Genomic DNA, 12,439 nt, shown 5'->3' on the forward strand with positions numbered 1-12,439 from the left:
TAGATTGGATATAATAAAAAGGTTCTTCACTAAAAATGTTGTCAGGTGTGGCACAGGCTGCCCAGAGAAGTGCCTGAGTCACCATCCCTGGAGGTATTAGAAGGATGTGTAGATGTGGTGCTAAGGGACATGGTTTAGTGGTGGGCTTGGCAGTGCTGGGTTAACACTTGGACTTGATGGTAAAGGTCTTTTCCAACCTTAATGGTTCATATGATTCTAAGAATTGCCAGCTTGGTCTGTCTGGAACAAGACTCCTTATGTGCCACTCTTGTCCTCGGAGCTTGGAAACAGTGATTTACATTTTTTGGTTTGCAGATAAAGTGAGAGTGCATATTGCTCTGTGGTCCTGTTTCATTCATTGTGCCAGGACCTGTTCCAAGGACTGTGTTATACCCATAGGTGGGATGGGGAGATCTCTTAGTTTGTGTTACTTGCAAACTGCTGCTAAGTGTGATGTGCTAAATATTAAAAATAACATTAACGTTTCCTTTACAATCTAGTTATTTAGTGGAAGAATTTGGTTTATGATTTCATGTAAAGCCCACATGGCTTGAAAAGTCTAACATCAGAATTCTTTGTTGACATTATCTTTATTGAAGCATGGATCTTTAGCTTGGTTCACCATAAAGTGAAGCATTTGATTTATGATAATAGACAGTTCAGGGCTGTAGGGGCATTATAACGTTGCTGGTGTAGATACAACTTTATCAGAAGATACAAACATGACCCGCAATAGAAACAAACACCAAAGAGAACACAATGAAACATTCACTGCTTACAAATCACTTCATTACTACAGACACCAAATGGCAGTTACTGTAAGTAAATCAGTTTCAGAGAACTGACTACATTTAGACAGGGAATTGGGAATTTCTGTTTGGGGCTTAATCCACAAATCCTTAGTAGAAAAAAGTTTAATGTCAAGCATTTTTTTTTTATCCACAAAACAATGCTAACCAACAGACATATCAAAGAATAAGACCGAAGGATATCAACGCCTTTACAACTACTCTTGCAATTATCTTCTGGATTAGGTACTTAGATGATTTTTTAAAATACATTTTGTAAGAAGGTAAATAGCCCAAAAATCAGCAGCAAAAATATTACAACAACAAAACAAGTAAATACAGTGCCAATGTGTCATGTTGTAGAAGAGAATACGAAGAGGACAAACAATGATAACTTAATCATATAAAATGACACAGAGCTGAAATACAGTGCACTTAAATAACTATGTGACAAAGAATGTTAAATTCTGTACTTAGTATGTAGGTTTTTATAAACATAAAATCTCAAAAGTCTTTGTGCTTAAACTTTTTTTCCTGTTAAACAAAATTAGTTGCTTACTTCCAATACTGCCACTGTAACAGATATTACAACAGATCACAATTTTCACAGACACATCAACATTAAAACATTTACCTATGAGAAAATAAGTCACTTCTCATTAGTTCACAGTGCGAAAAAGTGGTGTATACTCTGTCTTGAAAAAGGCTTTCAGTTATTCATCAAGCCAGTTGCAGAAAAGTCCTGATACCAGATGCAGTGCTAGATTTAAAGAATGGAAAGCAACACATCACATGTTGGGAGGAAAAGAAAAATAAATTTCTCGTTTCTTCATGGATATCGTCTAAGTGACCTTCGTCTTCTGTTGAAGAAATGCCTGAGCCCATGTTGCCGTGAAAAATTCATCATGTAATTTTGTTTGCGAGTGCTGTCAAAGGGTGAAAGAAGAGTGTCAGTTTCTTTTATATGTAAATTCTTTTCTAGCAGTGAGCTAGTGGGACTGATTCTTCTTTGTCCTTGCAGGACTTTTCAAGTCTGTGCAAACTGCTGTGAAGCACAGCCTTTGTTTAACTGCAAAGGTACAAGGCAATTGAGAATCTGTCCCACTTGGCTTTCATTTACAGTAAATTATCTTAGGGAAAGGTTAAGAACTTTCAGCTAATGAAAACTGGTGCTGCCTAGGGCCAGATTCACTAAAACTTCATAACATTTCTCTATGGGGGTTTTATACTCCAGTTATCCTTCTGTCTTTGATCATTAACTGCTTTATCATGAGACCAGAGGAAAAGCTTTATCTTCTTTTACCTTATGGAAAATGAAGCACAACACTTTTATTTAGATTAATATTTCCTTCCCCTATGAACCTTCTTCCAAAATGAAAGGAAGGTTTGGGAAATAAGTGTCATCATATCTGGCAGGAGACCAAGCAAGAGCACCCAACTGCAGCTGAATTTAAGAAGGCACACTTGTTTGGAAGACCTGCCTGGAGTACAAGGCCCATCCCACCTAATGTAGGTTTCTACTTCTCCCACTGAGGGAAGAAGACACCATGAGAGGGCAGATCTGTGAAATGAAGACCTGCAGTCAACAAATCTCCCATTTGTGGCTTCAAGGAATGTTTTCACTAGTGAGTTTTGTCTGTAAGAAGTGAATACTCATAATGTAGTAAGTCATACTTTCCTCTCTAGTGCATAAGCTTATTTTTAGTGAATATGGCCCTTAGGAAAAAGGAGTAATTGTATGCTTTGCAAAATACCTGGTTTTCCACAACCAAAACCAACCTTTGCTGTAGTATGCCAATTTAACCTAAAAAAATGTGTCTAACAAAATTATGCCCTTTTCATGAGCTAATCTTGAACAGAATTGACTAAATTAATTAATAGTTGTCATGTCAAAATCTAGATTATATACCTCTAAGTAAGTCCAAGTCATTTCCTGACTAGTTTTCCAAGGTTTTGCAATTTTTATTTTTATTTTTTTTTTTACCCCACTGGAATGTACATACAAGAATGAAATAAAGACCAGCTCCTGGTGACAGTGAAAGAAAACAGATGTACACTTGGCACAACTTTTGGCACTGTCACAGTAAGGTAGAGCTCTAGATCATCTGGCAATGCAGGGAGGGGTTAATGTTGACTTATTCAAGTGAAAAGGAAAGGTCTGTGCTGATTTGTAAGTTTTGTGTGAGGGATTGATAGTGGTGAGTTTATGTAACTTCAATGCACTTGGTAGCTCAAGTACAAAGCAGGACTGAACATCAGTCCCACCCTGGCTCCAATGCCAGCTGTCTCACTGATGAAGGCAGGAGGGAAATTATGACTCCAAACCTGCTCCTGAGATTGGCTGCCATTGGTCATGAAGCTTGAAGAAGTTCTTAATTTTCCCTTCCCTTTAATTCCCATTGCCTGGAAAGTGGGTGGTTCCTCAGACACAAGGCCTTCGTGGCTACATCGCAGCTCTCAGGAGAGCATCCTAAGCATGAGGTGAGGATAAAGCACCTATCTGCTGGGAGGAGGCTGCTCTGCAGCCAAAACACAGCAGATGGGCCTGGGAGAAAGCCCAGCTCCGAGCAGCTTTGCTCTTTGCTCTGGCTACATGGGACCAAACACAGCCTGCCAAAGTGTTTGGCTGAAAAAATTGCCATTTCTGGACCTGGTTAAATTTAGGAGTGAACTTGGTTTTGCTAGCCTCAGCTTGGACAACACTTGGACTGATGGGGCACATGCTGAGCTGCAGTCCTTGTCCCAGGAGCCTTTTCTGTGCTGTCTTCGGTCTGCCTGTGTCCAGCAACAGCCCAGCAGAGATGTTCAGGACTTGTTTTGGACATTGCTATGAGCACCTGGCCTCTATTTCACTTCAAATGACCAACCATTTTGTATCTGGCCTTAAAGGGATGGTGAAGATGTATAAAACAATGAACAAAGAAAAAAGAAAGGAAAAGAAAGAATTGAAAAAAAAGAACAAAGAAATGCTTACCTAGTAATGTAGAAGGAATTTACTATTTTTTTTAATCTATATAATTTTGTTCCATTGGAAGATGATCAAGGTGTTAGAAAGAAGCATGTATTTATGCCTTATACTGAACACCATAGCAGTACAGTGTGTGAAAAATAAGAGAAGTCTAAATTCTCAGGAACTCAATGTGGTTTTTTTAACTTGCATCAATGTAGTTCAAACTTGTCCTCACTGACATGAGACAGACTTTCCAACTACTTGTTGGTTGCCACAGAAAAACCTTGATGCCTGCTGTAGAAATACTGTGATTTTCACCCTTTCCATGGGTAAATATGTATACCCTATGCATTACAGTATTGTATCACATTGCACCACAAAATCAGAGTAGGTGTGGTTTTCAGAATCAGTGGCAACTTTAAGACAGCTTTGTCAGTGGGTAATGGACTGGTCAGCACCTGCTGAGCTTTCTGTCTTTTCTGTGCATTCACTGAACCATCAGTCAGTCAGTCAGTCAGTCAGAGAAGTTCAGATCCAAAGTAATTATCTGTGTATTACTGATGGAGCACAAAGCAAACAAAAACAATTAGCAGGAGTGACTGCTGTATAATCTGACAGTTTTGAGCGAACTACTAAAAAATAACCAGTAGATAATACTGTTTAAATTTATGTAGGAAACCCTAAAAAATGTTCCAATGAAGTACCTGGAGTTGTGCTAGTTGGATGAAAGCAATATGGAGCCAATGCAGAAAAGCAAAAAACAAAACTATCTAGGGTGTGTGCAAAAAAATACCTACAATAAAGCAATTTATGAGAAGGAGTCTCTCTGGACTAAAGTCTCTTTAGTGTTTAGTAGAGCATTATGTTTATTGCATGTTTCCTAAAGTACAATTTGAATTACAAGGCTGCAATTGAAAGTTTATAAAAATGGAACAAAGCCAAACTGAGTGAAAAATACGCAGTACATAACCCCAGTAAGTACTAATGTCTTTCCTTATTTGTGTGTTTTTAATTGATGGGGCACAAAACAGGAACAAAATAGAAACAAAAATATTTGAATAATAAAATTAAACATGGAAAAAGTCTTAAAACACAAGCCTAGTCTTGAGGGACATACCTCAAGAAAAGGTATGTCCCTCAAGACTAGGTTTGGAGTAAATTTTGATGGTGAATTATGAATGCTTTGTTAGGCAGGTACTGTAATGGAAAAAGTCACATGCTCTGACTGAGGGCTCATATCAATGGCAAATATTCTTTGGCTTTGGTGGAGTCAACACTTGAACCCTGAGCTCAGTAGCTCTACTGGTTAGTGGTATCCACTACCTGCAGCAGCACAAAGCAGCTGGGTTACATGAAATGAAAGCACTGCCTGGGGACACTGGTTCTGTGTCCAGGGGGCAGGTTTGGCCATGGCACCGTGCAGACTGACTGACATACACTTCCTGACTGTGGCTGCATCTCTGTGGTCATTTATTACAGAAAAAAGTGGGAATTGCCCCTTGGCTGCCCATACAATGCTCTGGGGGTCCTCCACAGATGGGGTCTCACTGTACCCTATCTGAAGCAGACAGAGAAGTCCCATTGCAGCCTTGGTGAAATTCCCACTGGCACAATCTACTGAACAATTTCTGCTAAGTTTAACTTCCCCCAAAGCTCACTGAGGAAGCAGTGCAGGATCAGGGCCCTCAGGAGCTATGTGGCATATCTCAGAGTATAAAAAATTTTCCACCAACCCATCATTGACAAAACTTTGTGAAAGAGCTGTAGCTGTAACAGAAACATACATTTAATACTGATTCAGGGAAAGTACTTACCTTATTCTAGTGTAAAACCAATGACAGCAAACAATGAAATACAACACAAGTTAGAAAATGCCTTTCAATGCATGCAGCACTGTGATTAGTCATAAAACCCTGATGAGGTTTAGAGGCAATATAGGACTTTTCATCTCTTTTGAAAATAAAAATTGAACAAATTATTTCCTCAGCTTTCAAGTCAATGTTTAGATTTTTATTTTCTATAAAATTCAGCATGCACTTTTTAGAAACATAATAGAAATGTAATAGAAGCACAAACCGCATCATATTAAATTTGGCATAAATGTTGTGAATATTCAGATAGTCACCTAATGTTTGAACCACTTATGTTCTTTATCATAAATTTGTTGATACTTAATTTAAATGCATTTTTCAAATCTTTGCTTTTTATTAAAAAAAGGAAGCTGATGAAAATCAGTTTTTTCATCGTGAGCATTTCTTGTTAAATCTAGAATATACAATTTGTATTTAATTATTCCAAAATAAGGATAAAAATTCTTTGCACCAAATGCAACATAACTTCTCACTAAATCATTTGTGCCAAAAATGTGAGAATATCTCAACAATGAAGAGCATGGAGTGATGGCTATGGAGAGATTAATTTTGTTATCTATCAGTTAACCATAAAATAGTAGGTGGGGATAACATTTCTTGCATTCCTTGTACAACTTTTATTCCTTTGGATCACATTTACAAGTTTTGGCATAAAGAAAACAATATCAGACCCTTAGTGTTCATCTTATAACTATCCTTTATTTCTCAGTACCTTTGACTTTTAATTAAGTTAATGAGATGTCTCTAAGGGCCTGCCTATACACAAAGAAATGGCAGTCGTGTAATGCACATGCAAGGAAGTGTGAGGTGTGTGTGCAGTGGGCAGGCTGAGAGCTGTGCTTCCAGAGAAAAACAATGTGCCAAATGAAATGCAGAATTGGACATGGGCTCTTCTTAGGGCAGAAGTACAGAGGCACAAAAAAACACTCTTTCTTAAGCCTGGGATAAAATACTTTTTTATCCTAAGAAGAGCCACATGGAACACATGAGAGTTGGGCCCAAAGCTTTCTTTACAAATGGAGAGAAGAAATGCTGCACTAATGAGGAATAATCAGCACTGGATTATAAAAGGGAGTGGACAACTTAACAACTTGCATCCTCTCCCCACCAAAGGACAGACATCAACTCTTAAGTTGGCAAGTTCAATATAATGTATAACATTGTCAACACAGGTATTTGGTTTCACCTGTTTAAAGAGGTGCTCAATTTAAATTCATTTGCAGCTGCACCACAATCTTAAAAATATTGCTTTTTATTGAGTGATTCAAAGAGGTCATTCAAAAGTGGAATGATTTTAAGTAAGATGCAAAAGCATCCATCTTTGGTCTTTCTTATCACTGCCAGGTATTTTTCATGCATGTATAATCTGCATGGTGATTTTTTTCCCCCACAGCAATTTTCTTGGGGGCAAAGAGGAATCAAAGGAATGGCATCCTGAAGGCATGTTTTCTGGTGAGAGGATGGTGGCCCTTGACTCAGAAATTGGTTGAACTGAACAGTGTCATGACCCTGGCTGTGCTTCAGCTGTAGCAGTATCTGCACTATGACTTGGCAGCTAGGCCTGGGACAGAACTGATTGCAAGTCTTTGGATTGCTATTCTCAGTTGGGCCATGAAAGCAGATATTCACAGATACGCCCCTGGGGTGAGCACTCTAGGGAGGAGCAGGGACATCCCCTGTTTTGGATGGGAAATAAAATCAAGAAAATCCTTACTTTCTTTGCCTTCCTACAGATCAGCTCTGCCTGCTGGAGGTGCTTTCCCTGCTTGCTTTCTTACTGCAGCCCATGGCTCACTTGCCTAGGGGCTGAGGAAAAGCTGGCACAGCACCTAGCAGTGCACCTGGGGGTGCAGGCAGCCAGGCCAACACATAGGCTGGGAAATCAGGCCTCTATCACCCCACAGGGTAGTGAAGAAAACACAAGAAGAGATGTATGTAAAGCCAGGGATTTATCTGTGTCCCAAACCACACCTCCTAGTGTAGGTTGGCTCCTTGCTCTGACACCTCACAGGCTGAGGCTTGCCCGTTGCATCAACATGGGTACACAGATCACAAACATGGAAATCTAGGACTGAAACCAGAGCCAGTGAGGATAATTTTGGTGGTTCTGGAGAGGTGTATAGGTTGTCATCCAGGTGGGTGGTGGAATGCAGGGTTGTAAGAGGACTGAAGACAGACTGTGTTGGACATGGACCATCAATGGGCTCTTATCTAGAGATGTTCACAGCCTTCTGAGACCAGGCCAGAGTTCCAACAGAAATAACTTCCAGTTTAGGAGGCACAGGTATTTCCTAAAGTAGCTTTGGGATGAATAAACCAGACAGAAGCCTACCAACTCTCCAATGACTCCCTATAGAATTAATGGGAAGAGGTAAACCCTGGTGAATGGTTCAAGCTCAGGCTGTCCCTCTCTGCAGCCCTGGGGTGGCTATTGCCCACAGAGCTCTCCCCTGGCACTCTGGGTCCCAGAGCACCCTGAGGACTCTGCCTCCTCCCCCTGCTGGAGAGCTGCCTGGGAAAGGGGGGTTTGTTCTTCCCAGAAGAAGGCAGTGCTTTTGTACCCTTCATTGGAAAATGAAAGAATATTAAGAATGGAAGCCAAGTCCTATCCCTAGTACTCACAGTGTGATTCCTGGTAGCCCTGGTGTGTGCAGGATCATCTAGGGTGAGTACTAACAGATACTGATCCAGGCTCCCTTCTGATACCCTGCAGCACTTCATGGAGGTGACTGAATATCTTCAGCATTTAACAGGGGAAGAAACTGAAGTGCTGGGGGTAAAGTGGTCAGTGTGAGGTGACCAAGTGAAATAGCAGAGCTACAGAAAAACCAGGATGAGAGTATTTATTGATAAGGAAGTTTCAGATTACTTGCAAATAAATTTGAGGAGGCCTAAAGAATATTTTGATGAATTACAATGTGCAGATAGAACTTAAGCAAAGCAGAGGAGTTAAATGCAGCTGTCAGGTCTGAGCACATGCCAGTACAGGAATCAGATGCACCATGGCATGTAATTCTGTCCTTCCTCAGAGCAGTATGTCTCATGTGTTGTGGTTAGTAGGGACTGGAACTCTACATCTGGCCTTTGGGAAATAAGATATCAAGGCACTGTGTTTCACAGGACTTGGTAAGGGAGAAATCAGTCCAGTTTGGTCTGTCTTTCTCTGTGGATTGTACCAGATGTCATTTGAACAGGGTGGAAATCCTCTGTCTCTAGCCTGATATTTAGGGGAATTTTCTGAAGCTCTTAAAGCTCTTTAACAGGACTAAAATAATAAAAGGGAGGATACACTGTCTGTCCACCTGGTTCCTTCTCTTGGCAAGGTGTGATTACTTGCTATGGCCATTCTAGTATAACATATCTCACATGACTTCTTGTTACCATTCAGCTTTTGTGTTTAGTCTACAGCCTGGCAGATCTCATTGTCAGAGAAGTTCTCCACATTTCAGCCTCAGAGCAACTTTTTAAAGATCTGTTTTATTCCCACTTATGGCCCCTAATTCAGTGCTTGGATTGATGGGTAACATTATACTTTATTTTTTCTTTTACATGTTTTTTTTCTATTAATTTTATTTTTAATTGCAAGGTAGAAAGACTTGTGTATATTTCAGAATGACCAGTTCCCTTTTCAATGGTTTCCTAAACATGGTGACCTTCCTGCAGGCTCATACTCTTCCATATCTTTCCTGATGCAGCATCATACAGCCATTGATTGACTAAACCAGGAATCATATCCATCTCTCTCCTCTGTTCCTTCCAGTTTTAAGCTTAATGTTATGGAAGCAGAGCCCAGCAAGGTGTGTAAAAGCAGCGGAGGGTGTACAGTTACTCAGTGTTGGGACCAGTTTGGTTTGGGGTTGATATGAGTGCCATGCAAGCTGGTGCTTCTTGGTGGAAAGGAGAACAGGACTAACTAGCAATCAGACAATTCACTTTTCTACTGTTAAAAAACATTATTTGCAGTGCCTCTGCTAATTCAGAAACCTCATAGCTATAATTACACAGTCTGGATGTTATCTAAGCCTAATTTCTCCATTGCTTGTTTTTAAATTGTTCAATAAAAAGAATGTTTGAACCTATCTATGGAGCAGGCTCGCCTCTCTTTGCCAACCACTGCCAGCGATGAGTTCCTGCCCGGGAAGCCACTAGCACTTCACTTCTACTGGAACTAAATTGTTAGAGAAAAAGCAGGTCATCTCTTCGTGATGCAACACAGGAAAAACGGGTTAGCTGCCAGCGAAACCCATCTCAAGAATGGGAGAATCAGGAGGGTGCAGACTTGGTAAAATCTTGACAAGGGGATGAATATAGAGCTCGGACCATAGGAACCTGATTTAGTGAACCCTGTTTCTGAACAGTATCCTTCTTACTAAAAAAAGGAAATGAATAAGGCATTAGTTGCTAACACAAATTTTTAAGAGGCACAACAACATTACTTTGTGCAATGAACAATACAGAAGAATGTTTTTTTATCTTTGAAAGGATATAGATCAGCCTTAAATGGCAGCACAGTGTTGAGCAGGATATCCTTTCTTATGTCCCAGCACAATAATTTTTTAATAGTTATTGCTGCATTATAGGACCACAGCAATACTTGGAGGTGATAAAGCCCCGCTTTCCCTCCTGCATTTTTCCACAATTTTTTCCACACACCCCCCTGCTGTGACACTTACTTTGTGTCCATCTTAACTACTGACTGTTGCAGTCAGGGCAGAGCATCAGGAAAGATAGGATTTTAAAGGCTTCCCTTTGAGAAAGGATTCCCTGGGCCACAATGGTTCTTAATGAGCTTAATACTCATATCATGCTGGAGAAATTTCAGTGCTTTCTGAGGTGGGGTGGGATGAGGTGAAGCTGATACTCACAGGACGACTTCTACGTGGTCCAAAGCCCACTGATCATGACCTGTTCCGTTGTGACGGGGCTGCCACCAGCGCAGTAAGACTCCTTTCATTCGTGCCTCCCTGTCACACAAACACAAGGGCCTGTGAGAGCTCCAGACTATTGGTGCTCTGCATATCCCTAGCTATCCCCCAACAGGAACTGAGAGCAAAGTCAAATTGTTTCTATGTCACTGAACATCAACACATTGTATGTGTAAAACACTTAACAGCTAAAAATGCACACAGGTAGGGAGGATTTTTTCCCCTACCTTCAAAACAAATATTTTTTCTGCTTTTCTTTTAAGTCCATTGATAAACACTAGCCTGGAATTTCTTAATCAGCCTCCCTCTTAAGTCTTCTTCTTTGTTTATCCTCTTATCAACCTTTTTTCTTCAACAGTTATGCAAAGATAGGTTATTTTTTAGCAGAAGTGTAACTTGTGCAATTAGAGGTAATGAAACGTGACTGGGTACTCACAAGGGAACGTTATAAGACACTCTTTGGGCTTGTATAAAGTCCTTTGGCTGATGCTGTGCAATTACTTGCCATGTAATTCCATTATTTACACTGTATTGGAGGAGCACTGCCTTATCTACAGTGTTAGGATCACTCAGATTGGTATTGCAACTGTCTGTTTGTGAAATACTTCCAATTTGCAAAACAAACATTATTTTGCTGTAAAACACAAAGAGAAAAAGTATTTTTAATATGCAAAATTATTCAAACAGGAACAATAGTATTTCTAGGTTTACTGCAATTACCTTATCAAAACCTGTAGCATTTTCAAGAATCATTACTTTAACATGCAAAATAAACTGTTCTCACATCTTTAAAACACAGTTCCCCTTTCAAAATAATAGTTTACTATGTATAATATATTGTTGCAGGCAGGATCCAATTTTGCAATATATCCTCACAAAACTGAGATGGATAAAAATGCAAACATGTAAATGAGTGTATGAAAAGTTTAAAAAGAACAAATAAAGGCTGAATATAAGAAAGTGCCTAAAAATATGTTTATCATATTCTACCCAGGTGTTCAAGTAAGAAGAGAAGAGCCTGATTTATATCTGGCCCATTGGCCAATTCATCCTGTTTCTAATCTTGTTTGGACAACTCAGTATAAACCAGTCCTGAAAGCTGTCACTCTGCTAAGAGCCAGCATAGGCTGTTTACATTTGTTTTCCATGGCCAAAGAGGCTCAATAGATGAAAAACATACTCCTGTTCATTGCCAGGTGAATATAATTCTATTTGACAACTGAAATGAGAAAATGACCCAGTAATTACTAAATAACATCTTTAGTCATAACCATTGTGGAGGCACATACAAACATGGGATTTGTCTTATCAGATCAGGCACTGATCCAGGCAGTCTGGTGTCCAGTCTTTGCCAACAGCTTCATTGTCAGTGCTGGCTTACAGAGACAGTGCTCTGTTGGGCATGATGAAAACATCTGACCTTTTCATCTGACATCCTCACTCTCCATCTCCCAAATAGAAGTCACAAAGCAATTTGCCAGCCTAATGTTTTCTGCCAGTCTCATCCAACTGCATGGCACTGCCAGGTCAGTCCATCCTCATCTGTACTGGCCCACATGGTTGCACACACATGTGAAGAGTTTCCTTTCTCATGAATTGTTAAAAGAGCTGTTTAGGCTCAAGCTATTACCTTGCTCGGGTGAGATCCAGAGGCTTGGTCACAGCTTGTCTTATTTGACATCCGTTAAAATAGAGTGAATCTCCATGGGCGTAGGGTGCCAGCTGTCCACATCCATTCCCTATCACTCCCCCCTGAATGGTTTCCCAGTTTATTTCAGTGACTCTTTCCGACTCAAAATTATCTTTAATATAACTTGGCAGATCATGGCTAAAAACAGAGCAGTCATCACCTAAAAATGACACAATGAAGTTGTAAAACATGCAAAAAATAGAAAGAATGGAGAA

The 12,439-nt window shown here is 40.0% G+C and overlaps 1 protein-coding gene across 1 annotated transcript in view; it reads right to left on the reverse strand.

Moving 5' to 3' along the window:
- Positions 1-571: 571 nt before the first annotated feature.
- RELN (reelin) overlaps positions 572-12,439 on the reverse strand; it is a 280,730-nt gene continuing 268,862 nt past the window's right edge. Inside the window, exons 61-64 of the mRNA XM_030237765.2 lie at positions 12,165-12,384; positions 10,971-11,168; positions 10,475-10,573; positions 572-1,714 (exon numbers count right to left, since the gene is read on the reverse strand). Coding sequence (XP_030093625.2) covers positions 1,618-1,714; positions 10,475-10,573; positions 10,971-11,168; positions 12,165-12,384 — 614 coding nt within the window. The 3' untranslated portion in view covers positions 572-1,617. The remainder of the gene's footprint in view (positions 1,715-10,474; positions 10,574-10,970; positions 11,169-12,164; positions 12,385-12,439) is intronic.

This window comes from Serinus canaria, chromosome 1A, assembly GCF_022539315.1.
Source record: "Serinus canaria isolate serCan28SL12 chromosome 1A, serCan2020, whole genome shotgun sequence".
Lineage (NCBI taxonomy): Eukaryota > Metazoa > Chordata > Aves > Passeriformes > Fringillidae > Serinus > Serinus canaria.